The sequence below is a fragment of the Amphibalanus amphitrite genome, unplaced genomic scaffold, assembly GCF_019059575.1.
Source record: "Amphibalanus amphitrite isolate SeventyFive unplaced genomic scaffold, NRLGWU_Aamphi_draft 000407F_arrow, whole genome shotgun sequence".
Taxonomy (NCBI): Eukaryota; Metazoa; Arthropoda; class Thecostraca; order Balanomorpha; family Balanidae; genus Amphibalanus; species Amphibalanus amphitrite.
This window is the reverse complement of record NW_024881901.1, coordinates 279,493-306,218: the sequence shown is the minus strand read 5'-3', so window position 1 is coordinate 306,218 and position 26,726 is coordinate 279,493. Positions and strand designations below refer to the sequence as shown.

At 54.2% G+C, this 26,726-nt stretch overlaps 1 protein-coding gene across 4 annotated transcripts in view; it reads right to left on the bottom strand.

Annotated features, from left to right (window-relative positions):
- LOC122390735 (helicase domino-like) overlaps nt 1-26,726 on the bottom strand; it is a 32,200-nt gene that overhangs the window by 756 nt on the left and 4,718 nt on the right. The window contains exons 3-28 of one of the 4 annotated variants that reach the window (XM_043383954.1): nt 19,188-19,704; nt 18,780-18,872; nt 18,158-18,270; nt 17,350-17,869; nt 16,666-16,865; nt 16,086-16,220; nt 15,491-15,769; nt 14,509-15,089; nt 14,019-14,205; nt 13,470-13,606; nt 13,067-13,253; nt 11,961-12,555; nt 11,413-11,597; nt 10,885-11,079; nt 10,259-10,563; nt 9,877-10,079; nt 9,349-9,518; nt 8,518-8,925; nt 7,924-8,142; nt 7,448-7,660; nt 6,112-6,150; nt 5,773-5,935; nt 5,271-5,560; nt 4,527-5,045; nt 817-1,731; nt 49-585 (exon numbers count right to left, since the gene is read on the bottom strand). In XM_043383954.1, the coding sequence (XP_043239889.1) occupies nt 49-585; nt 817-1,731; nt 4,527-5,045; nt 5,271-5,560; nt 5,773-5,935; nt 6,112-6,150; nt 7,448-7,660; nt 7,924-8,142; nt 8,518-8,925; nt 9,349-9,518; nt 9,877-10,079; nt 10,259-10,563; nt 10,885-11,079; nt 11,413-11,597; nt 11,961-12,555; nt 13,067-13,253; nt 13,470-13,606; nt 14,019-14,205; nt 14,509-15,089; nt 15,491-15,769; nt 16,086-16,220; nt 16,666-16,865; nt 17,350-17,869; nt 18,158-18,270; nt 18,780-18,872; nt 19,188-19,704 (7,905 nt within the window). The remainder of the gene's footprint in view (nt 1-48; nt 586-816; nt 1,732-4,526; nt 5,046-5,270; nt 5,561-5,772; nt 5,936-6,111; nt 6,151-7,447; nt 7,661-7,923; nt 8,143-8,517; nt 8,926-9,348; nt 9,519-9,876; nt 10,080-10,258; nt 10,564-10,884; nt 11,080-11,412; nt 11,598-11,960; nt 12,556-13,066; nt 13,254-13,469; nt 13,607-14,018; nt 14,206-14,508; nt 15,090-15,490; nt 15,770-16,085; nt 16,221-16,665; nt 16,866-17,349; nt 17,870-18,157; nt 18,271-18,779; nt 18,873-19,187; nt 19,705-26,726) is intronic. The other 3 variants (XM_043383956.1, XM_043383955.1, XM_043383957.1) reach the window with 3 other exon arrangements.

The following is a 26,726-nucleotide window of genomic DNA, read 5'->3' as shown; positions in this document are numbered from 1 at the left end:
ATGGCTTGTTCAGAGGGAGGCCAGTAATTCTCCCGATCGGGCTCTCACCTGCTGCAGCTGGGGGTTGTTTTGCTGCTGTTGCTGCTGCTGCTGAGAGGTGGTCGCCGCCGCCGCCGTCTGCCCGCCGCCCGCCTGCGACGCCGGCTGCACCAGCTGCACGGCCGCCGGCCGGCCCTGCTGCAGCGTGGCGATGGGGCGCGCCAGGCCGCCGGCCGCGCTGCCCGTGAACGGACTGCCGGCCGACACCACCTGGATCGTCTGCTTGATGGGGTGGTGCGAGCTGGGCAGCACGCGCGCCTGCAGCTGCTGCGGCGAGGCGCGCGCGCCACTCGTGCCGGCCGCGCCCGACGCCGGCACCTTGATCACGTCGCGGCCCATCACCTGCTGGATCTGCTGCACGGTGACCGTGGTCGGCAGCTGCTTCTGGCCCTGGACGATCTGCACGGCCGACAACTGGGTCGGCACCCGCTTCCCAGTCACCTGGGCCAGCTGAGTGGCCTGAGCGGTCAGCTTGCGCTGCGGCGTGATCAGCTGCTGTTTGGACAGCGCCAGCTGGCGGATCTGCTGGTGCGTGGACGTGGTGACCTGGCGGGGAGAGCGGAGAGGACGGTCAGCGGCTGTACGGCGGCTGGTCGGAGCAGTGCGGGAGGGGATGCTATCAGACAAATGCCTCGTCGGCAGCAGCGTTACGTAAAGCAGCGCGCTACGACTCGTCATCGCTCATCATGTGGACATGTCGACAAGAAACACTTAGATGGCGCTTAATTACTTGAACATCGATTAAGACATCGACAGGATTCGCAGCCCTGTTCTCACCTTGGCGGGCGTGCCGGCTCGCATGTGCGGCAGCGTGACGCCGGCCATGCTGATGGCCGTCACCGGGATGGTGACCGTCTGCGTGGCGCCGCTGGTGGCCGGTGATGACGAGCCGCTGGCGCCGCGCGCCGCCGCCGCGCTCTGCACCTGCGCCAGGAACTGCGGCATGTTCAGCTGGGCCGGCTGCATCTGGTGCGACAGCTGCGGCTTCTGCTTCAGAATGGCGGCCATCTCGGACTCGGTCATGGTGCGCGCCGCCACCATCTGTTTGCCGGCCGCCTGTTTGAGGATGCGCACCTGGGTGCGGGCCTGCGCCTGGGTGACGGGCACGGCCGCCATGCCTGTGACGGTGCCGAGCGAGGTACCCAGTGAGGTGACGGCCACCTGAACCTTCTGCGAGGTACCGGCCGCGCCGGCCACACCGCTCGTCGTCAGACCGGTCGACGTGCCGGCGACGCTGCCGCTGGCCCCCGCAGAGACGCCGCCGGCCGCCGACGCCGTGGTGGCCACCTGCAGCCGCTTCAGCGGCTCCAGGGTGGTCAGCTTCTGACGCAGCATCGTCTGCTGCTTGAGCGCCTGCAGCTGGCTGGGCGTCAGCGACTTTTGCGTCAGCGTCTGGATGGGGATGGAGGTGGCGATGCCGGCCTTGGTGGCGGCCGAGGAGGCCACCAGTCCGCCGGAGACGAACCTCTGCGCCACTTGCACCTGGGCCGGCGTCAGGCTCGACACGGAGACGATGGTGCCGGCCGCCGCTGAGGTAACAGCCACGGCGCTGACCCGCGCCGGCACCAGCGGCTGCCGAGTCGCCACCAGGCCGCTGCTGGAGGCCGCGGCGGCAGCGGCCGCAGCAGCAGCCGCCGCGGCCGCCGCCTGCTGCTGCGCCTTCTGCAGCCGCTGCAGCTGCTCGGCGGTCGCCTGTAAACGGACGAGGGGATTGTTTTACACGCGGGTGACAAAATGCTCAACCCAGAAATAAACGAACAATAACGCAGGCACGTTTTAAATTTAGAAACTGGTCACATTATACACACTAGGGATACGTAACAACGTTAAATGTTATCAGCCAATGCTGCCGTCGGGAGGAAAAAAGCCGTATCTGGGGCACTTTTTCGAATTGAAAATTGTTCAGGAGAGGCAAAAACGCGTTTTTTGTTATAAAATTCGTTAACTTTGCTCAATAACGAAACAAAACATACTGCAGTGATCGGAAAGAAATTTTACATCCAATGAAAGTGGTTATAAAAGGGAAATTATTTTAACCTAAAAGCAAAAGGCGAAAAACTTTTTTGCTTCCAATTCAACCCCGAGTTTGCGGAATCTTTCTTTCACGAAAAAAGCCGTATCGTGGAAGAAAGCCGCATCGTACGAGACACCGTCTGCAATACTGTCATGAAAAAAGCCGTATGTCTGATACATTGAATAACCGATCGGGAATAAAGCCGTATCGCCATTTTTGTTTGATCATATTGTTGTCAAAAAGCAGTATCATCGGTGCATTTGTATTGACAGCGTATTGGTTCATAAAAGTACTAAAGCAGTTCCGCTGCTGGTTCCGTTCCACTGCTTCAGCTCTCAAGTATAGATATTTAATTGAACGTTCGATACAAAAACAAACATGATACCCATTTTAAACTACATCATTATGCATAATCGCATTATTGTCGTAACTTTAGGCTCTTGGATTCTGATTGCGCAGGGTGCCATCAAAAGACAGCTTGACCAACCGACCAGGGACGTAGCCAAGGGGGGGGGGGCACAGGGGCAATGCCCCCCTCTAAACGCGAAAAGAAATAAAATAAAACTTAAAAAAAAAAAATAACCACAGCTGCACCACACCCCAAAAGATAGTGGGCCAAATCCGAGGAGTTTTCCTTTTCTGGAGGGGCACGACACTAGGCCGCGACCTGTGGCCCCTCCCTGAGCAAAATCCTGGCTACGTGCCTGCAACCGACAAGGGGAATCAAGAATGCTGTCTTTGTACGGTGCTTCAATTTTCGATTACACTGGACTCCAGAGTTAATTCTGAGCCATCGATATATTCGGAGAGATGAGTGTGCCGGTCTGCCGCTGCGCCGAAGCCACGGCGACAATGTCGAGAGAACCGAGATAGTGTAGTCTCCCATCGTCGATCTGCAGACCTCAAAGCACTTTAAGGGGGCAAGAGACGATGAGTGGGAATGTTGCTGATTAGCTGGACACAAGGTTCCCGGAAAAGGGACGCTGTTAAGTCACGTGGTGCGCAGCTACAAGCACAGAACCGCCCGGCTCCTGAACCAAAATAGAGGATAGTGTAAGAACTTCAGGAATTCCCGTAAAGAAACTGCATCTACAAAGCCTGTGCGAAACATCTAGGGCAACAGCACTGTGCCGTGGCTGAGGGTGTAAGCAAATGCCGCCTCATTGTCGGAGATCGCTAGACTGCTGAGAGCTCCACACGTCTGCGGGAACGCCCTTTAGAGGGCGCACCCTCAAAGGCCCCCCAATGTGCACTCGTATTCACAGGGCTCTGATTATAGCGCCTACTGCAACAGAGCAGAGGGCTATTCAGTACGCCTTGCTGCATCCTCCACCGGCCACAGCTGTGCTGGTAGGCTCTGGGCAGCTGCCCGTAGAATATGACAATGTTGGGCTTGTGTGGGTGCTACGCTACAAGGTAGCCTAAATTTCCAATATGACTGAGCATCGTGGGTATGAGGGAGCCGGAAAGAAGACGGTAAAGTCATTGACCCGGAATGGAAGTGACAGGGAATGACGGTCCCAAAGATACATGGGCGTGGTCACAATTATCACAATGAATGTGACGAGGTTGGCAATAGCAATCGACCTTTCACGGTATTCAACTATATCTTCAACGGTTTTACGACAAAGATTGTAGGTCGTCGTACTAAGCGTGCCGGCTACGAGCTGCATGTCTATGATGATAACCGGGTCGAACTTAACATGATGCTATTTTGGTTGTGGGGTGGGGTGGGGACAGGGAGGCCAAATTAATCATGGGGGACTAGGTCGGGTATTTTTTGTTATTGGAATTTTAAACGAAGCTGGGGAAAAGAACGGTCGGATAATACTGGCGGTCCCGGCTGGTTAGCAGTGTTAGCACATCAAAATACTGAATGCCCGGCGCCGGCACCCTGCTGACACCACCGAGCTGGCAAAGTTCTGTTGGCTTCAAACTTTTCAAGTTCACTCCCTATTTTATTTCAATTAAAATTCCCCTATAAATGGTCACATATTGCTACGATCACGTAGCATATTTGTGTAAACGTTCAACTGTTCCGCCCAGGATATGCCGAAGTCATGCTAAATGAGTAGATACGGCTTTCTTCCAAACTGCCTGGACCAACGATTCGGCTCATATTTCACAGGCCACCATCAAATAAAAGCCGTATCTACAAGATACGGCTTTCTTCCTGACTTATCAGTTCCACATTCTTTGTTTGAAATTTTGTATAAATGCCGTATCTGCCGAATTTAAGGATACGGCTTTCTTCCTGCGTGTTTTGCTATCCCTGATGTAACAAATCCGTTTTTGAATTTTTATATTATATATAATATTTTCATTTTTGAATGTACACACGTTTGAGCAGTACCATTAAACGCATCATGAAAAGAGCTTTCCAACGATATCAAAAACGAAAAATCGATAAAAATGTGACTTACGGCTTTTTTCCTCCCGACGGCAGAATGGACAAGACATGACAGCCACTCACCGTCTTTTTCTCCTTGGCGATGCGCGACGCCCGATTGGCGGCCACCTCGACGGGTGTGAGCGGAGAGTCGTAGTTGACGCCCGACTCGGCCAGCACCGCCGCGTGCTTGGGGTTCCGGTTGGCCGGAGACAGCAGCGCCGGACGCGTCGTCGGCGCCCGCTTGTTGGCGATCGACTTCATGCTCTCAAAGCGGGAGATCAGCAGCTGGCTGAAAGCCTGGTTCTTGTCCTGCATGGCCAGCTGGGATGTGCGCAGCGGCCGGCCCGCCTTGGCCGTCGGGAGATTCAGCTTGCCAGGACCCATTTTGTGTTTCTTCATCTTCTTGGGACTGGGATCGTAGACGAGCTTGCCCTCCTCGCGCGGCTGCACTACCATTTCGAAGCGGAGCCGGCACTGTTTGGCCGAGCGGTAGGTGCGTCCGACGTGGTTGACCAGGTCCGATACCAGGTCCCAGTTGGGCGTGTGCGCCGGGGAGACCACCACCAGGTTCAGCGGCATCTCCAGCACCGTCTTGATGGCCTACCGAAGGGACAAAACATTGTGTCAGAGGGAGCACGTAGGAAGCGGCGCTAGCCGGTCAAAGAACACGATCAGGAAATTTGGATCGCTTCGGGTGGTTCAAAGCATCGAGTCCAGCATTGACTGTGAGGTCAGAGGTTCTCTAATTTCGGCCTTTTATGTCATCCTGTAATTGCTGGAATCCAAGTGACACGCGCGGATGAGGGAAATAGAGTACAACCTCACCTGTAGCAGCGCCCAGTCCTCGTGCACCAGCCACTCGGGAGCGTGCTCGTCCAGGCCGGCCTTGTTGGCCAGCAGGGCCGGCTTGGCGCTGGGCAGGCTCAGGCTGCCAGGACTGAAGATGGTGCGCCGCTGCTGCAGACGAAGGTCGCGCCGCATCTTGAGCGCCGCCGGAGACAGCCGGTTGAACAGCGAACGCGGCGCGAAGCCACTGGTCTCCTCGCGCTTCACCTTGATGGGCTTCTTGATGAGCGGCGCGGCGGGTGGCGGCCCGCTTCCGCCCGGCTGGGACGCTGTCGGAACGAGATAAAACCATCAGTAATAATCACAGGCAAGGAAGAAATTAACCAATTAACTTAATATTCACTGCAAGTTGAGCACCCAAGAAAGTTTCTGGCAATTGGCAATGGCCCATCAAAATCTCAGTGAAACCCAAGAAAAAAACAGCGCAGATAAAATCATAAGCCCAAATATCGTGGAAGCCTAGACGATAGGGAAAACTCACGCATTGAAACGCCTGGCTCGGTCTTGATCCGTCTGGGCTCCTTCCTGACGAAGACGGGCGGCAGCTGGGCCTCCGTCATGGGCGTGTCCTCGTACAGCAGGTCGTCCACAGAGTCCAGGTAGACGTCGCTGTCGTCCCGCGGCGGCGTCGGCGGCGCCCAGATCTGAACCAGGAGGGAACAGGGTAAATGTCGATATGGACCGCGGACATGGTGGCAATTGCAGACAAACCCAGGCAGAGTAAGCATAATATAGATGTTCAGCATCCAGCCAGAGGCTACTGAAGCTGATTAAACTAGGCATACGGCTCATCGCAGCAGTTGGTTGATAGCGCACTCACCGGCATCATTTCGTCTCCGCCGTTTTCCGAAATCCACACCTGTGAGGATATTGGAACGAATTTAAAAACATCCGGGAATTAGAGCGCTCGGTGAAGTACAGTAAGTTATTACAAAGGAAACTATATAATAACTAATGAAGCGAATTAAGAGGTAATGCAATAATTAAGCTACATGTCGTCCATTTAAGACTACCTGCAGCAGCTGTAAAAGAGCACTGATAAACAATCAGGCAGAAGCTAAAAACCATGATAAGAATAAGGTTAAGAAAACATTTTGTTAAAAATTGAAGACTACAATAAAAGTAAGATCAACGATGAAACTTTTACCTCGCTATTGTTGACATCCCTCGAGATCACGAGGAGAAACCATCAGTCATGTGCGAAACGCACCCTGCATTGTACCGGCAGCTCAGACGGGAGGCAGGGAAACCGCTTTCCTGAAATCTGCTCCCGCCTTTGATGTCGAAAAATTTAGAATTTCTGTTTCAGATATAAATCTGATGTGACTAGGAAGTTGAGCGCAAGTGGCAGACGGCTATGTCGACTGTGGATGTTGATATTAGGTGTACCCACGCCGCCAGTGAGGCGGTGGCGCGTTGGGGACGGCGGCGGCGGGCGGCTGCGCTGGCGCGGTCCGCCGGCCGGCCGGCTGGCTGGCTGGTGTGTGCAGGGGTCTGTCCGGGGGCGTCAGCGTGCCGGCGGCTCGGGCGGCGCCTCCCCCCGACCCTGACACACCGCGCCGGCCGGCCGCCACCAGCGCCGCCCGCCGCCGCCTGCCCGGACAGACTCGCTCACACTCACACACCAACACACACACAGCCGGCCGGCTCGGCACCAGTCACAGCTTTATTTCGCATCAACAGCGCGCAGATTCACAGTACATAAAATCGCCGCCTCAAAATGGAAGCGATCGGTATCACACAAAAACGATGGGCCTCGCTGAGCGGAGGGGAATACGCGAGTAATGCCTGAGAACTGGCGACCGGGCGCCGGTCAGGTGGCGCCCCTCGGCCAGTCGGTGAGTTGATGACGCGCGGTACGGCGGGTCGCATGAGCTGCGGTGCGGCGGCGGCGGCCAGTCGGCTCAGTCACCGCTCGGCCGCCGCCGCTGTCGGCCCAGCCGGCCGCGGCGGGCGGTGGCGCGCGCCGGCGGCGGACCCGTGCCGTTCCGCACCGGTTTCTCGCCCGGCAGCAGCGGGTTCGTATCTAGCGTCCACAAATTGATGTCTACCGTGCTGCGCGATCGCGTCTTTGGACTGTCTGTCGGCTCGTCACAGCGGCGCAGTGTCACGCGGCACGAGGGCGTGGACGGCGTGTTGGCGCGCGGCATGCGCACCTGGCTCGTCTCGGCGGCGTCGTAGGTGAGCTCCGTGTCCGAGCCGGCGGCGCCGTCTGACTCGCCGTCGTGCTGGCGCATCGCCTGCTGGTGGTCCGCCTCCCACTCGCGCTTGCGGGCGTCGATCTCGGCGGCGGCGCGGTCGGCCTCGCGCTGCCAGCCGTCGTCCGTCTCCTCGACGAACGCCATCGCCCAGCGCTCGATCGGCGTCAGCTGCGGGCACACGGCGCCGGCGGCCGGTCAGTGCGGCGGGCCGACGGACAGGGCCGCGGCAGTCCCGCGGTGCAGCCGCACACGACGCGACAGCATAATGGCACGTAACTAGGAGCGCTCAACCAACACAGTACCGTAATGTTGCACGCAAGCATATCGATTCATAAAAGAAATGAAAGTATTAAACTAACAACCCACAGAAAGTTAATCGAATACTGTCGTAATACCCCGGTCTCTCTCTCTCTCCCTATCGGAGCACCTACCTGTTTGACGAGCTGCTGCACCTCGAGCTCGGCCTTGGAGATCTCCTCGTCGCCGCCGTCGTCGAGCGGGATGTTCTCGTCGAATTCGGCCATGTCGGCGTCGGCCTCTGCGCGCGCCGTGCACGCCGCCCGCACGTCGGTCTCGTCCTCGGCGGCGGCCAGCGCCGTCTCGAACGCCACCTCTGCTGACCGGTCCGTGACGGCCGGCGGCGCCGACGGCTGGGGGAGCGGGGAAGCCGTCAGAAACGAGGAGCATTCAGCTGTGGTGGAAAACACCGTGACTTCTTACAGCTCAGCACCAGATAGAATGGATTGACTGTTAAGCGTAGTCTTTCCGCCCGAGCGCCATGCGGGACGCCCGAGATAACGAGACAGGCCGGTTAGTGTACGAGATCAATGAGACATCACGGCCCAACGGACGGCAGCGTGATGTCAACGGAATCTCGAAAGACCAACGATTGAAACTAGCGCGTGACTATGTGGTTGAACAGGAGAAAAAAAAGTCATAAAGATCGTTCCTTGAATAACTACGTATCAAATCAATCGACCATTTTTTTTTCTACTGGTGACACAGTCTGTCTGGGCTTAACTCACCTCGACCTTTTCTGGCCGCCGCCGCGCCGCGTCAGACATCCTCCGGCTGGCGTCGTCCTCGCGCATATCCACATTGAAGAGATCCTGCAGCGTGTTCTTCTTGAAGAAGGCCGTGGTGAAGTTGCCGCCCTCGATGGCCAGGTCGCCGAGCAGCCGTTTCTGGTTGGCCTTTTTGACGATGTTCTCCTCGATGGTTTTGTCGCTGACCAGCCGGTAGATGTGCACGTCCCGCGTCTGTCCGATCCGGTGGCAGCGGTCCTGCGCCTGCGCGTCCATCGTCGGATTCCAGTCCGAGTCGTAGAATACCACCGTGTCGGCGCCGGTGAGGTTAACGCCCACGCCGCCCGAGCGCGTCGACAGGATGAAGCAGAAGATACGCTTGTCGGCGTTAAACCGCTCCATCAACGCCTGAAACGGATAGTCGCCCGTCAGTCCCCAGCCAGGTTGCCATATGAGCATATAGAGGCGAGACACAACACAAAAACATTAAGTGCATAATACCCTGTTCACATATTCAACCGCTAGCCCAATTCCATTAAAAAAAAAAAATCGGTGCAATTTCAACCGCAATAAAACCGTAACGTCCTAGAGCCATTATAACAATATTTCCGAGCTCGTATTTCGTCGTTAGAAGAATGTCGGTGTATGGGGAACCGACGGGACCAGTCGGTGCCGAAGACCGGCACCGCGGTCCCGTCGGCAGCGAGTCCCACGTACACCGGACGACACGGGGCCGCCTGCTGTACCGCCGGTCGTCACCGGACACGGCCAACGAACAGACCGGACCGGTAATTTCCGGCGGATCGCCGCCGTTCTCAGGGAGTTACTAACCTGTCTCTGGTCCACTCGCGTGGTGCCGTCCAGGCGAAGGTAGATGTGACCATGGAAATTGAGGAACTGTTCCAAAATATCCAGCATGCGCGTCATCTGGGTGAAGATGAGAACCCGATGGCCCTCCGACTTCAACTTGTGCAACAGCCTGTCCATCACTTGCAGCTTACCTGTAAACAAGAAAGGCAACATCAATACAATGGTGTGCTCCATGAGCATAAGGAGAACGAATACTAATAACCGTGGTGACATTTCCATTGTTACATGACGCCGTTCTGCAGAACAAGACTACTTCTCCAGGAGAGCACCCAATATCTATACCGTGGCAAGAGAACAATTATAATTGACCGGGTCTTTTTGTAGCGAGTCGCCTACTTGGATGGCGTACAGACAGCCACCCAAGAAACTAAGACATGCCATGTTGCTGTCTGGGACGGGCGGCGCGCCGGCGCGGGCGGTCCGTGAGCCCGGGCCGGCGGCCGCGTCCCAGCCCTCCCCGGTCCAGTGTAATCCCACTGCGTCACTTACCGCAGTCATACTGTATGAGCCGCCGCTCGGGGAACTGGGTGGCCATGGCGCTGGCGATGGGGTGCAGGTCGGCGGTGCGCGGCGACAGCTCGGCCGTGAGCCGCAGTCGCCGCCACCGCTCCTCCTGCAGCCGCCACGGCGGCGGGTGACTGACGTGCAGCCGGATCTCGGGTGCGACGACGCCCGGCGTGTACACCACGTACCTATGGATACGGAGGACTGTCAGCTGCTGCACTTGGAAGTATGCGGGAACGGAGCCATCGTGGCGACACATCAGGCTAGCAGAGGTGTAATCAAAACATCTCAGAGAATGTAGGTAAAGAAAACATCATCACGGTCATACAAAGACTTGCAGAAACACCCACCGTGACGAATTACTCACCTGCTGAGGATGTCGTGCATTCTTTCCAGCAGCTGGGGAATAGTGGGCAGCAGCCGGTCGAGGTGCTCCGTCTGGCGCCAGTAGCGGCGCGTGGCGGCCGCGCCGCTCTGGCACGGGTCGGCCGGCACGCAGTGCGCCAGGCCGTTCCAGGCGGGCACGCGGCCGCCGGCGCCGTCCACCACGCGCACCGATTGCACCAGGTCGGCGCCGTAGATGGGGCACGCCTCGCAGCGCCGCTTGTTGATCCGGTACAGCGTCAGCAGCTTCTCCTTCCTCGCTATCCGCCGCTGCTCCTCCAGTGCCGGCTGTCGACACATGGCACCCAATTAGACACACTAGCCACTAACATCAATGTCAAATCAAAGCGGCACGACGATCGGATGAGAACTTGCGATCTGTTGGCGAGGCTACTATCAAACTCCACTCCCGGCAGCCCGGCGGGCAGCTTGTGGCGTTAGCGAATCCTCCCGGATAATCTGCCGCCTCCGAGGGCGCGCCGGGCGAGCCAGAGGTGGCAACGCACGGCGGCCCGGACGGCACATAAAACACAAAACACAGGCATGATACGAACCGATACAGCACACAATCATGACAAAACAAACGCCTCGCATGGCTCGTCTACTCACAATCCTGAAGACGGAGTGGTGTTTGGCGTTCTGCGCCGCCGAGGCGGACCGTGTCGCGGTGGACGGTGACGCCGGAGGGGTGGGCCGAGGCGCAGGCAAGCTATTCGCCTGGGGCGCCGACGGCGGGGGTTGGGGCGGCGGCGGCGCCGGAGCCTGCGCTCGCAACGGCACAGACTGGGGAGACGCAGCGTTCACCTGATGGAAAAAAAAATACCAGCCCGTGTTATATCACTGCAGAGAACAACCTTGGTTGAAAATCCAAATTCAAACGATCGAAAACAGCGGCACGCATTTCGTACATCTGTTTGCGAATAAATCAAAGCTGGGGCAAGCAATTTACATACCAAACATTTTAATAGAACATAGCAGTTGTCCACTCAGTTCTAGAGGGTGCTGCACTGTATATCGTGCAGACCTGCTGGCCGTGTGATTCGATCTAGCACCTTTGCAAAAGCGGCGCGGCCAGGCCGGCCGGCGCCGCTGATCGTCGGTGCGTGCGCCCGTCCCTGCCCGCGGTCGCTCACGCACCCGTCGCTCAGGGCCGGTGGCGGCACTCACCGCCGGCTGGGCGGGCACGGAGCCGACCAGCGCGTTGGACGCGGTCGGCCGCGGCGCCGCCGCGACGGCCGCCGGCGTCAGACGGGCGAACGTCACGTTGGTATTGGCCGGCAGGCCGCGCGCCGCCAGCATCGCCGCCAGCGACTGCGGGTCCACTGCGGAAGGAGAGAAATGACGGTCAGGAGACTCATGAGACAAGCAGTGATCAGTCACACGGCGACAACCACGCAGAATGTAGCGTAGTCTTTCCGCCCAAACGCCATGCGGGACGCCCGAGATAACGAGACAGTCTAATTTAGTGTACGAGATCAATGAGACATCACGGCCCACCGGACGGCAGCGTGATGTCAACGGAATCTCGAAGGGCTAAACGCTAAAGATGCCGCGGCTAACACCGGAGAAAACATCATAAGATAAAAGCAAAACGAATCAGCCGGTTATTTTACCAACGAAGTAACCAGAAGCAATATACGCATCCAAAAATATGTGAGCAGCTGGCTGGCCGCCCCACGGCTTACCTGTGGCCGGCGTCGTCAGCCTGGCACCGTTGCCGAGCGGCCGCGGTCCCGGCGATCCCAGCAGCGGTTTGCCCGTTTGCAGCACGATTCCGGCGCTGACCGGGGTGGAGACGGTGCTGCCGGCCGCGGTGGAGGCCGTGGCCGACGGCTGGGACGCGGCCGGCACCAGCCGCGGCCCCTGCGGCGTCTGCTGGATCTGCAGCGCCAGGGGACCGCCGCCCACACCAGACAGGGACGACAGCGGGATCGTCTTGACCACGCCGCCCTGCACCACCTGCAGCGCGTACCCCCGCAGCGGCGCGGCGCCCGGCACCACCGGTCGGGGCGCAGCCGGAGTCGCCGGCGCCGGGGCGGGTAGCCGCGGCGGCGGCGGCGGCGCCGGAGGACCCGAGGCCGCCGAGCTGGTGGGCGGTGTGGCGCGCACGTGCAGCTTGATGCGGCCGGCCGGACAGCGGGGCGGCGGCGGCGGCCGCTGGTCCACCTCCTCGATGAGGCGCCGCGGCGCCTGAAACCGGCGTGTCCGGTGCGCCGCGAACGCCGTCAGCGTCAGCTCCAGGTCGGCCAACAGCAGGTTCAGGAACTTGAGATCCACGTGCTGCAGGAGGGAATGAGTGTGGTCAGGCTAAGCATCAATAAATGATTTGATGGCCAGTGAAGTAATCGAAGAATAAAAATAACAACAGACTGGAAAAACAGCGTTATAGGACGACGTTCGGGAAAGCACTAGCAGCGGACGCACCATTTCTATCAACAAGGACTGTGTAATTAAGTGTATGGCGGCAAGGTCTCCACTGAGAGATGCCATCACACAAAAGAAAACTATTGCATGGACAGTAATTTGCTCGCTTATTAGCTGACGTTCGAGGTTCTAAAACCTATAAAGCGTGTGCCCGATCTTCTAGAAGGCCACCCGATAATATTCACAGGAGCCAGCAGCTGGTGAGGGGGCGAAATAATCTGGCACGGTTTGCAACTCTGCGGCGTCACAGTACAACCGACGCAGATTCGATCACGTGCCGGTTTCTGGTGGAATCCAGACACGCAGACATCACTACAAACCCAAGCCACAGTCCAGACAACTCCCCGACACCAAGCGCCGGACTGACCTTGAAGGGGTCGTGCTGGAGCGCGGTCCAGGCGCACGAGGCGGTGACGAACTCGAGCCGCTCCATCCGGTACGGAGAGACGGTGGGACGCGGCTCGAACATGTCCGGGTGGTTGCACACCTTCCGCAGCTGCATCAGGATGTTGATCACGCTCAGAAAGTTGCCCGTCGCCAGCGTCTCCTTCGTCCTGGAAAGGGGTGGTTTTAAACGTCAGCATGACGATGAATAACATGACGTTCTCACTTCTCACGCATCCGTAACAAACGAGTCGTGGAGCATGATAGAGGCGCTTGATAGAGCGGATAGTTTTATCTAGAAGAGAAACGTTAAGACATAACGCCGTGGCAACAGGCAGCCAGACAGCCGCAGGGGGCGAGACACACGAATTAACGATAGCACGTACTTGGTTCGGCTCATGAACTCGTCGTAGAGGTAGCGTTGCCGTTTGGAGAGCCGGCACATGATGGCGTGCTCGTACTTCTTGGGCAGCTGCTTCTCCACCTCGGTCTTCAGCCGACGCAGCAGGAACGGACGCAGCACCTGAACGGAGAAACGTGAGTCAGCACCCCGTTACTGCCGAAGGGGCGATATCAGCCGGAAAGCCCGTTCACAAAAACAGCACGGTGATTTTAATGCAGATCGTCGCGAAATTTCCACAAATACCAAATAAGCGGAACCACCTGATAATTGGTAAATGACAACATAACAAACATTTGTTGCAAGCCTTTCTGCCCGTAAACCTAGGAGCTGGTTGTCGGGAAACGAGACAAGCCGTTTTTCTATGAGGTGTAGATACCATCACAGCTGGGAGCGCTATGACGGTTTTAGGGCACCTCAACATTGCAGCGCAAGACCATCTCAACCAATCGATCTTCGATGGCCAAACTGGTTCACCCCATCCCTATGCCGTGACCCAGCGGCTGGAGACGCCCACAGCATTCCGTTGACTGACCTTGTGAAGCCGCTTGATGATGCTCTCGTTGTACTCGGTGTTGCCTTCGATCATGCCGGAGACGGGATTGGAGAACCACTCCTTGAACTCGCGATGTGATGCGAAGACGTGCGGCATCAGGAAGTGCATCAGCGACCACAGCTCCATCAGGTTGTTCTGCAGCGGCGTGCCGGTCAGCAGCAGTCGCCTGGAACAGCGGACGGAGCGTGCGGTCAGCGGATGGCCACGGCATACGGTCTGCTACACAGACTGAACGAAACAGATGAGCTCCGTGTGAAGCGAGACATACGGTATTTATGGAGAAAAATTAATGTGCCCGATCTTCTAGAAGGCCGCCCGATACACATCACGGGAACCAGCTGGTGAGGGGGCGATATAATCTGGCACGGTTTGCAACTCTGCGGAGACAAAAAGTCGCCACAGATTCGATCACGTGCTCCAATCCCCAACAATTAATGACGTTCCCATCGTTTCTGATAGAAGCACTCACCTCTGTGACTGGAAGTTCAGAAGCAGCTGCCACCTCTGGGACTTGAAGTTTTTGATGTTTTGCGCCTCATCGAGGATCAGATACTTCCACTTTTTCCTCCTGAACGAGGCGTGGTCCTGCAGCACCAGCTTGTACGAGGTAATGCAGACGTGGAACGAGTTCTGCTTGGTCCAGCCGGTGCGCTTCTGGCGCCGCTCCTTCTGCGAGCCGTAGTAGGTGAGCACCTTGAAGGCGGGACACCACTTCTTCAGCTCGATCTCCCAATTGAGCATGACCGAGGTGGGCACGACGATCAGGTGCGGGCCCCAGATGCCCTGCTGGCACGCCAGGTGCGCCAGCAGCGCGATCGTCTGGATCGTCTTGCCGAGACCCATCTCGTCGGCCAGGATGCCGTTCAGCTTCTTGTCGTACATGGTGACCAGCCACTCGAGGCCAACGTGCTGGTACTCCCGCAGCGAGTGTTTGAGGAGGAACGGTACCGGCGTCTTCACCGTGGTCGACGAGAGCGTGTAGCCCTTGGGCTGGAACGTCTCGGCCAGAGCCGCCACGTCCGTGATCTCCGCCGGGCCCGACAGACCCGCCTGCGAACAGAATCACAGACGATCACGATCACGATACGAACATAAATATACCGACCGGAGACAGTCCTGCCGCTTACACTGTCAGCGACCACTTTAGATGTCGAGACCACTTCTCAGGAAATAGCGAAACACATAAAGACTCATTCTAAGAAGTGACCAGGATTGACGCACACAAGCAGGTTTTACCGTCGCCGAGCCGCTTTACTAAATATAAGCGCTTTAACGGTAAAACATGAGCTAATTGTAGCAAGCCTTTCTGCCCGTAAACCTAGGAGCTGGTTGCCGGGAAACGAGACAAGCCGTTCTTCTATGAGGTGTAGATACCGTCACAGCTGGGAGCGCTGTGACAGTTTTAGGGCACCTCAAGAGCACACGATGGCCGTCGACATCTTCCACCGTACCTTGGTGGCGTCTCCGTCGTCGCTGGCATTGACGTCGAGCAGCGACTTGAGGCCGATCTCCATCTCGGTCTCCTCGTCCCCGTCGCCTTCCTCTTCCTCCTCGTCCTCATCGTCGCCGTCCTCGTCCTCCGGCTCGTCGTCGTCCTCGTCCGCGGTACCCTCCTCGTCCTCGGACTCGGGCCGAGAGTCGGCAGCAGCGGAGGAGGACGGGCCCGGGCCGTCAGCGCCGCCACCGCCGTACTTCTTCATAAGCTCGTCCAGCGGCATCTGACCTTCGTCCTGACGGAGAAAAATATACGCAAGGCAACGTCAATTCAAGATCTTTGTAGTACCAAGGATTTAATTAGGGGCTTAACTACATACATTTTATGCCTGGTTTCAATCAATGAATGAATTTAAAAAGGATTCACATCAATGTGCCCGATCTTCTAGAAGGCCGCCCGATATACATCACAGGAGCCAGCTGGTGAGGGGGCGAGATATTATAATATGGCACGGTTTGCAACTCTGCGGTGTCACAGTACAACCGCCACAGATTCGATCACGTGCCGCTCGGTGAGAGCACAGGACGGTGACGGACGGTGATCTGACTGACCTCCAGCTGGCTGATCTCCATGGCGTGATCCTGCTGCTTCTCGGCGCCCTCCTGCTCGGCGATCGTCTCCTCGTCGTCACTGTCCGCGTCAGAGGCCGCCTCAAAGTCGTCATCGGAGCCGACCGCAGACGCATCCTGAAACGAGCCGGCGACAGTCAGATGACACTTAAACCTTGAAATGAGGAACACCATCTGGATAACACATTTAAATGGTTTATGAAAATAAAACCTTCCTTCTCGTTCTTGAGGACCGGTCGGCCGCGCGGTAGGCCGATCAATTGCATTTGGCCTTATCCTAGCTAGTTACCAGAAAACCCGATACTTCACATTACGAAAACAAACATCAAACTCGAACGGCCCTCAGCCGATGTACCCCAGAGGAATAAAATGCAATCAAATCTTCCAGAAAAGCTGCTGTCACCAGAGTCAGGATCCACTAGACTGAGCCAATAGTCAGCAAAGTGGGTTTTAACCAATGGTCTTTTCTGTTCCCAACATTGTGACCACGGCGACCACGGGACGCCGCCATGGCTTGTTCACTGGGAAGTGGATGGGGACACACGTCCCACTAATATCCTACCTTGTCTGGGTCCGGGACGTCTCGATGTCGGTTCTCCAGGTAGCCGGGCGGCAGCTGGTCCAACACGTCGTCCAGCGACATCTCAGACTCCTTCTGCAGCGCGCTGACCTCGGCCGTCGTGTCGTGCTGCTGCACGTCTCGCTCGGCTCGCGCGATCGTCTCCTCGTCGTCCTCCGACCCGGAGTCCGGCTCAAACTCGCCTGAATGACAAATGAGCAGTCAGATTAATGCTTTAATGTAATAAGTCATATTGGCTCAGACCCAAAGGGATGCACAAGGCACGCTAGATAGATACTTCACAAGGAGCAGCTTACGGTGACGCACATTAAGATGGTCGATACCAGCTGATGAAAGCTATCATGCGAATTCACATCACCAGTTGAAGGACAAAAACTATGTTTTGTTGCCAGTGTCAGGATCCACCAGTCCCGACTAGCAGCGGGAAAAGGTGGGTTTTTACAAAGGCCGTTCATTTACCCAAGTTGTGTAACCACAGCATGGACTGACCGATGCCATGGCTTGTTCTTTGGGACAAAATCTAAAGTCTGACCTAAGCTCATGGAAACATACAGTTGCAGTAATGCAACAGACCATGATTATAACAGAATGATGCACGAGGATTAGCGACATATTTTAGCGTGACAGGCTGCTGGCCATGGCCCGGAATCGCCCCTCAGCACTCACCATCAGAGTGTAGCCGCGAGCTGGGCTGGCCACACGACGAGGACGCCCGGCTCGGCTGACTGCTGTTCTGCTGCAGCGCCTCCTGCAGCTTCTCGCTGTACTTCTCCGTCTGGTCCACGATGAAGTTCAGGTGCTGGTCGAGCGCCTTCTTCCGCTTCTCGTCCAGACGAGCCGTTATCTTGAACTCGACCAGTTTCTCCGCGTTCGCCCAGAACGTCCTGATCTCACGCGCCACGAACGCGGCCACGCGCCGCAGGTCGCGCTCCTGGTCTTTGACGGCCTTTTCCGCAGCCGCCGCTTTGTCCTGATGGTACTTTTGCACCATCCGCGCGCACTTTCTGGCAGCCGCCTTCTTCCACTTGCGCTCCTGCGCGAAGTCAGCCGCCAGCCACTGCATCTCCTCTAGCAAGTAGTCCCAGTGCGCCTTGATGCGTTTCGGCTCGGCCACCTTCGGCAGTCGCTTCTCGGACCACAGGCCCTGCTTCCTCAGGTCGCTGATGCGCTGCATCACTTGCGCCTCCTGCAGAAAACAGGCGCATGCACATCATACGATTGAAACAAATTCATCGGTGAAAAGATGAAAATATGAGTGACCAAATACAGTTCATGAAATCGGCCAAACCCATCAACTTGTAACGCTAACAAGCAATTAGGACTATCAATCAAGTCAACGCGTTGCACCGAAAGCAAAAAGGCCCGCATTATTAACTCGACCCATTGGAATACTGAACCGCCGCCTGCCGCCGTGGCGCGGCAGAGAGCGCCGAGAGTGGTGTCATCCGCGCGCGCGCGCCGGGTGTGACCGCACCTGTTTGGCCTTCTCCACCATGTGCTCAGTGCCGGCGGCATCGTGCGACGAGCCCAGTCCGGAGCCAGCCGGCCGGCCGGGGCCGCGGGGCGCCACCGGTGTCGCCGCGCCGCCTGCGTAGCACGCGCACACGCACACACACGACCGGGCGGCCACGTCACTAGCGGGTCACTAGAGGTGCGCGGGCACGCACTGAGCGGCGCTCCCGCCCGCCCGTCTGCCCGGCCGGACACGGCACGGCATGTGGCCAGTGTCAGGATCCACCAGTCCCCAACGATGACGGGAAAGATGGGTTTTTACAAAGGCCGTTCATTTACCCCAGTTATTGAACCACAGCAATAACATTACGATACCATGGCTTGTTCATTGGGATCTTGCTAATTTGAAATAACACCAATTGAAGTTTAACCATCTAAAACAAAAACAAAACACTAAATACTGCACTTCAAAATACCATTGAGCGTAGCATGCATTCATTCAAGCTGTAGCGAACGAAAACAAGCTGGCAAAATATGTGCGAAATGTGGAAAAATAGTTTGCCAAACTTACCTAAAAGCAAAGCATTTGAGGCTGTATTTGCATTCAAGCATGCATACTACTGCAGGGATTATGTAGGGCATACCTGCAGCTAAAGCATTGGAATTGGTCTTGTCTTTAGAGACAGGAGACTGGTGATTTCCAAACACCATCCCATGCCTTCCACCAAGCTGCTTTCCTATGAAAGATAAAGCAAAAGCAGCACATAACCTAAATGTTCAGTATTCACTATTCAGTCATTAGGGTGGGGGAAAACTGACATATTTTAAGGGAAAACGTGTACACCCAATAGTCAAAACACTTCAAACTGCTAAGGGAATGCTTAGTCCTTAAATGACCATAAATAACTATTGTCGGTCACACGGTATGTCATCGCTATGTACAGCAGCCTGATGCCAGCCACACCGGACGAGTACCGTAACCAATGCCGTGACGGTAAGCAGCCATGCATGCAGGTGAGGGAGCGAGGCCCGGTCCGGGTCGGACCGCTTACCTTTGATGTGGGCCAGTTTGGAGATGGAGCTGGGCAGGGTGCTGGAGACGGCAACGGGCGTGCCGCCGCTGGCCGGCACCTTCACCTCGGCAGCGTCCTCCTCGTCCTCAGAGTCGAGCAGCATACGCTTCTTGTAATTGAGGAACTGCAGCGGCGGCCGCTTCAGCCAGCCGGGGAAGTCCATCAGGCTGCCGCCGTCCTCCAGGTAGTACAGCTCCGCCGTCAGATCGTCGTACTGCTCGCGGAGCTTGGCCGCCCGGTCCAGCTTGTAGTCCAGCACGTTCTGCCGCTTCAGCGTCACCTCGTCCGTGCTGGAGAGCCGCTCCTCCAGTTTGATCTTTTTGCGCGGCTGCTGCGGGCTGGTGCGCGCCGCCAGCTTGCTGGGCGTGCCGTAGAGCGTGGCGGGCACGCCGGTGAGGGCTGCCGGCCGCGCCAGACTCGCCGGCGAGCGCGCCACTAGCCGGCCGGAGCCGCCGGCGGTCGGCGCGCCGCGGTGCAGCACACCGCCGGCAGACGCCTGCGGAACAACACCGACACGGGTCAGTGGCGCTGGCGCCGCATGGCGACAGCACCTTTCGAACACTATCCTAGTGCGCCAAGTTCGACTTCATCGAGGACGATGGATGATGGTTGCCAGCTGATTAATCTAATGAAACGCGAATAAATTCAACTTTTGTTTGAGATTGCAAGTAAATATGTGTTTGTTAATTTCAAATATCATTGAATTAGTTTTTGCAAATAAATTAACTACAAACGCCTCTGCGCAAAGTATTTCAAAGAATAAATCAAGGCTTATGAAAATCGTGAGGAGGGTTGGGAAAAGCAGGAAAAAGGGTCACGTGACTGGTGTCCCAACCTTATCTGTAAGAATCTTGGACAGCACATCGCGAACCAGACACATGAGGAAGGACAACATTTATTAGAATTTTGCCTTCCCCTGCTGGGGGGTGTTTGAACACCCTATTCCAACTCGGCTCCTTGGCTGCGTGGTGACGCGCGGTAGGCGGCGTCCGAAAGAGCGTAAAAAATATTGACGAAATTGCTCTCATCATTTTTGAGGTCAGGTCATTATATATCATCGAAGCTCAAATGTCGTCTATTTCCACAATTTTCGACTGACCAGCGCATAACTCGGAAATTAAGAAGTACAGCACCGCAGAAAAGCGCGATTCTTAGCCCTTTCATCGCTCTTTCTGGACTATTCTCTTAGATTTGAGCTAAGATCAACAGCTTAGCCTGCATGGGGCAAAAACTGCCAAAATAGGCGGTTTTTGGAAACCGTTTTTCCACAATAACTTTTGACTCAAAACTTGAACAAGAATTTTGCACAAGAATTAAGAATTTTGCAACAAAAAAAATGCAAAATTATTACACAGTTCTGTGCTTTTACCGGTAACGGCATCGTTTTCCTCTCGTCGAGACGCGTCGAATAAACTGTACTTTTACCTTAAAAGTTCAACCTGAAAATTTTACCTCAGGTCAGGGTCATGGACTCGACCGGAAAAGGCTATGTTACAGATCAGTCGATCGGTATCGTCGAGCTTAACACCCTAGGGTGTTTCATTGCTCTAGCATGCCTCTATCAAAAGTTATTAGCGAAAAATTGTGGGATACCTTTCATGGCCCGAGATGACCTCAGGGACATAAGGAGGGGTCATGTGATGGGTGCTATTTTCCAGTTCACTGTGTTATGTTTACTTGTAACTCGGTGTTAAGTGTTTAAAATGATTTTCGTCTCACAGAAGCGCCTTTCAATTTTCTCCCATTGACTTATAATGGAGAGTACAAAATTGACCTGACCTTGTGTCACTGATATTAAAACTGAGATATACATTTTATACATACTGTAGCCCATATCAACTGTTGAAAGTTCAAAGCACTCGGTGTAGATACGCCAAGCATCAGAACTTTTTCTGAGGTGGACGCTGACGTGACCTGGTGACCCAACCTTGAGAGACTGTCTGACATTTTCACAAGCTAAAAGACGTGCAGTTATAAAGAGAAGGGTGAGTAAAAAAAAAAAATGTTTTTAGATCATAACGCAGAACCCCGCATATTATGAGTATTGGTGAGAAAATGTTACCAATAAAATTTTTGCCTCATTATGGCAACTTCATGTCGCGCAGAGCATCGGAATTTGTCCGTATCGAAGGTGTCAGGCGTTGGTCTCCGGCGGTGGAGCGCGGCTGCGGGCGGTGCCTAACACTAGGTGGCGTGAGGCCAGAGACCTTTGATTTTTTATCCTCCGTTTACTGTTCGAGCTAATAGACGGTGTTTTATTGTGATGAACGACGTACCACTGTCAGGGTAACTTTATGTCAAAAGTTGACAATAAGCTAACTGAACGTTACAACACCACCGCGTTTAGTGTTCACGTCCTTCATGCTTCCCGAGCGCATTAACCCGCGCCCGGCTGGGGGTCCTGGATTTCCACGCCCTGCTGGGGGGGGGGGTGTTTGAACACCCCCCCCCCTTGTAACTCGGCTCCTGGGCCACGTAGCGATACGCGGAAGGCGGCGTTCCAAAGAGCGGAAAAAATAATGACGAAATCACTTCGGTCAATTTTTTGGTCAGGTCAAAGGTCAGGTCACCAGAAGTCATTGAAGGCAAAATTTCGCCGATTTCCAGGTCGAATGTCGAAAATTTCCAAGAAGCCAACGCATAACTCGGGAACCAATAGAGCTACAGCGCCGCGGAAAAGCGCATTCGATAGCCCTATTAACCCGCGCCGGGCCGGGGGGGGTGTCTGAACACCCCCCCCCCTTCTAACTCGGCTCCTGGGCCACGTAGCGACACGCGGTAAGCGGCAATCGAAAGAACGTCCAAAATAAGGACGAAAACACTTCGGTCATTTTTTGGGTCAGGTCAAAGGTCAGGTCACCAGAGGTCACCAAAGGTCAAATGTCCACTATTTCAACATTTTGGGAACTGCCAACGGCTATCTCGGGAACCGATAGAGCTACAGCGCCGCGGAAAAGCGCATTCGATAGCCCTTTTACAGTCCTTTCTGAGTAATGTTCTCAGATTTGACCTCAGGTCAACGGTTTAGCCTCCAGGGGGCAAAAACTCCAAAAATAGCCGTTTTTACGAAAAACGTTTTTTTCGGCAATAACTTTTGACTCAAAAGAGTCATGACATTACTTTTGCCACCATCGTGTTCCTCTCGTCGAGACGCGTCGAATGAACTATATTTTGACCTTGAAAGGTCAACTTGAAAATTTGACCTCAGGTCAAGGTCATGACCTGACCGGAAAAGGTCATGTTGCATATCAGTCGATCCGCAACGTCGAGCCGAACACATCTAAGGCGTTTTCAGCGCTCTAGCACGTCTCTATCAGAAGTTATTAGCGAAAAACTGTTAGATTCTGTTCGTGACCTGAGATGACCTCGGGGACATAACGAGGGGTCACAGTTGCCATTTTCCCGTTCAGTGTGTCCATTTTACCTACATCTCGATGTTTGAGAGTGTCTAGAATAACGTTCGTGCAAAACAGACGCTTTTCAATTTTCTCCCATTGACTTATAATGGAGAGGTCGCAAAATTGACCTGACCTTAGGTCATCGATATCAAAATTCCGAGATATACATTTTATAGATATTGTTGCTCTTATCAATTGCTGAAAGTTTCAAGGCAATCGATCAATCGGTGTAGCTATGACGAGCATTCTTATTTTTTCTGATGTGAGGTCACTTGGCGTGACCTGGTGACTTGACCTAAGGTGACCTGGGTCTGAAATTTCCACATGTGCGGAAAAGATGCACGAACAGGTGTGCCAAAAACGGCGGCGCGGAGCGCCGCCGTTTTTGAGATATCTGCGAAAAACCGCAGGAGGGGGGGGGGGGTGTTCAAACACCCCCCCCCCCCGGCCCGGCGGCGAGTTTCCTAAGTGTGGAACTGCCCATACCTAAGGTCTCTGATTGGCGTAAGCTTCGCCAAGATGACGTTACAGGCTGTGACGTCATGGCTCACAGTCGGCCGACCAACCGCTGCATGATTATAGGCTAGCGGCGCGCGGCACTAGCGCCCCTGGTGTTATTATGGGAAGTTGAGCAATACATTGAAATCAAATACGTAGCTTGTGTTGGGAACAATTAGGTACGTATTACTAAGGCGTCAATGTCTCACAAATTAATTCGTCCATGCTCCTCAAATTTTGCAAAGTGACCTTATATTGTGCGTCATAAGGTACTACGCTTCAAACAATCAGCACACAGCACCAGCCAGGCACTGTTACAAGTAGCGAGCAGCAAAGTGGCGGCAGGTGGCGCTACCACTTCCAGCATCGGTCCAGATGGCGCACTCACTATCCGCACTATAGATCCGCACTACCTGCTAATAAAATTAATAATAAATCCGCTAATAATCTCGCTAATAAATCTGCTAATAATAAATCCGCACTACCTGCTAATCTGTGTCCTATTGGTGTCAAACATCATTCAACGCCGACAGGCAGTATCTCCAGCCGTAATACCTACTGAAGACATTTACTCAATGCTGAAGCGAAACGCAGTGCACAAACCCCACCGTCAAAACTCAAGCACCTCGTAGGAGATATGCTTCCAAGGTGGGCGAATGCACGAACGACAACTGAAATAACACCGGTTATATATTCACGTAGAACAAGTTGCTTTTTCCATAACTAGGGAACTCGCTAAAATTAAGACTGGCTAAATATTTACGCAGGATAACTGGCTCCGCCTCTTCGCCAACTTAGGGACCCGCCAATCCGTGCACCTAGCCGCCAGCGCCAACTGATGACGTCACTCGAACGGGCGACGGTATGAATAGTTCCACACTTAGGAAACACGCGGCCCGGCGCGGGTTAACGCCCTTTCTGAGTAATTCTCTCAGATTTGACCTACCTTCAACGGTTTTGCCTGCAGGGGGCAAAAACTGCAAAAATAGCCGATTTTTTCGGAAACAGTTTTTCTGCAATAACTTTTGACCTAAGCCTTGTACGAGCTTACTTTTACCAGCATCGTGTTCCTCTCGTCAAGACGCATCGAATGAACTATAACTTGACCTTGAAAGGTCAACTTGAAAATTTGACCTCAGGTCAAGGTCATGACCTGACCGTAAAGGGTCATGTTGCATTTCAGTCGATCCGTATCGTCTAGCTGAACACATCTAAGGCGTTTTCATCGCTCTAGCATGCCTCTATCAAAAGTTATTTGCGAAAAACTGTTAGATACCATTCGTGACCTAAGATGACCTCAGGGCATAAACAAGGGTCACGGACACCATTTTCATGTTCATTGGGTCTAAACCACTTGTAATTCGGTGTTTGGGAGTGTTTATAATGTCTTTCGTCCAAAAGAGGCGCATTTCAATTTTCTCCCATTGACTTATAATGGGGAGGTCGCAAAATTGACCTGACCTTAGGTCATCGATATCAAAATTCTGAGATATACATTTTGTACATGCTATTGCTCTTAGCAATCGCTGAAAGTTTCAAAGCGATCGGTCACTCGGTGTAGCTATGACAGACATTGAAACTTTTTATGAGGTGAGGTCACTTCAAGTGACCTGGTGACCTGACCTTGAATGACCTTGGTCTGAAATTTTCACCACATGTGTAGAATTGATGTATGATAAGGTGTACCAAAAACGGCGGCGCGGAGCGCCGCCGTTTTTGAGATATCCGCGAAAAACCACAAGGGTTTGAAGGGTGTTTTGAAGGGTGTTTGAACACACACCCCCCTTGTGGTTTTTCGCAGCAGGGCGCGGGTTAAGAGAGAAATAGTGGCAAGGAGAATATTTTAATTTTTCATCACTTGACTCATGACTGGAAAGGACTCACAGCTTAGGCCGGGAAGGAAGGGGGGGGGGGATTACGAAAACAGAGTGCGACATCCCAGACATCTCGACTTTCACCGTCGTCGTCCAAGACCAGGTGATTTCACAATAACTGTCAAAAGCAGTCAAACTCAGTGTTTGGTGGGCTATGGAGAGGTCATTAGGTAGTTATATCTACCCAGTACCCATATATTCAACATTTCAGTGAATTAAGAATCCAGCAAAAGCACAACACTGCCCTTGGCAATCCAGTTGTGTTGATAACGATCATCTCTTTTTAGAGGCAAGACTACATACTTACCCGCTCAGGGCAGTGGTCCTACCATAACACATGGAGGCGGAGGGGCACGGTTTCTTTTTGTCAGAAACCCCAGGAAAACACTGCGGGCATTTTTACGCAAAGTTAAAGTCAAAAGACCATAAGTCGTAAAAATTAGAAATTAGACCATAAGTCTAATTTTCCCCTTATGTGACTTTCATAACAAAATTGGCTCAAGAACTTGTACTGCTACATCGCAAAGAAAATATTTGAGTTCATATTCTGACCTAGAAAAGTAAACTTTAAAAGTTGGCCTCAGGTCAACGTGTGATTCGGCGTCGCAGTTCTTACACGGGATGCAAAACAGATTTTCCACTGCGCGTACCCCAGTGTCTGTGTATGGGTTATCGGCGCCGAGCGCCTTCAGTAATTGAAAAGAGCGACAGTATATACAAAATGTCTATCTCGGAATTTTGATATCGGTGACCTAAGGTCAGGTCAATCTTGCGACCTCTCCATTTAAAGTCAACGGGAGCAAATTGAAAGGCACCTCTTTTAGACATCATTCTAAGCACTTTCAAACGCCAAATAAGACACATTTAACTGGAAAAATGGCACCCACGGGCCCATTGTTATGTCCCTGAGGTCATTTCAGGTTATAAATGGTATCAAACAGTTTTTCATTAATAACTTTTGACAGAGGCCAGGCATGCTAGTGTGATGAAAACGCCTATCTGTGTTCCAGCGTTCGGCTCGACGATACTGATCAACTGCTATGCAACACGACAATTTCCGGTCAGGCTATAACCTTGGCCTGTTAACTCTGCTCCCGCGAAACAAACGTCTATTTCAGTGGCTTTTGCCCCCTGCAGACTTAACCGTTGAACTTGGGTCAAATCTGAGAAATTACTGAAAAAGAACGTTAAAAGAGCTATCGAATGCGCTTTTCCGCGGCGCTATAGCTCTATCCGTTCCTGACCTATGCGACGGTTTGTTGAAAGTTATCAAAGTTTGTCCTGGAAAATGGTGTAACTTTACCTTCGGTGGCCTCTTGTCACCTGGCCAGATCTAAAAAGTAACAAACTATTTCTTCATTATTTTCGACGCCCTTTTAAACGCCGCTTACTGCGTATCGCTGTGGTCCAGGAGCAGCGTTAGAAGTGGGTGTTACAACATTCCCCCCCCCCCAGCAGGGCATTTAGGTCCAGGACCCCAGCGAGGGCGTTTTTTTTTTTTTTGCCTCCTACGGCGCAATGTCAATATCATTTCGACGGTACCGGCTCCCAAACTATATTGGTTACATTCTAGTCACGTGACCTTCGAATTTTTGTGATCCTGATTCCTGACCGATTAGGGGGTTAAAGGAGGTCTTTTCCTTGGCAGTGCCCGGCGCGCGCGTACCAGGTGTCCAGGACGGCAAAGCAGCAGAGCAAATCGACCCGCAGCAGTGCAGTAGGCATGGTTGCCGGCGGGATGACCCACG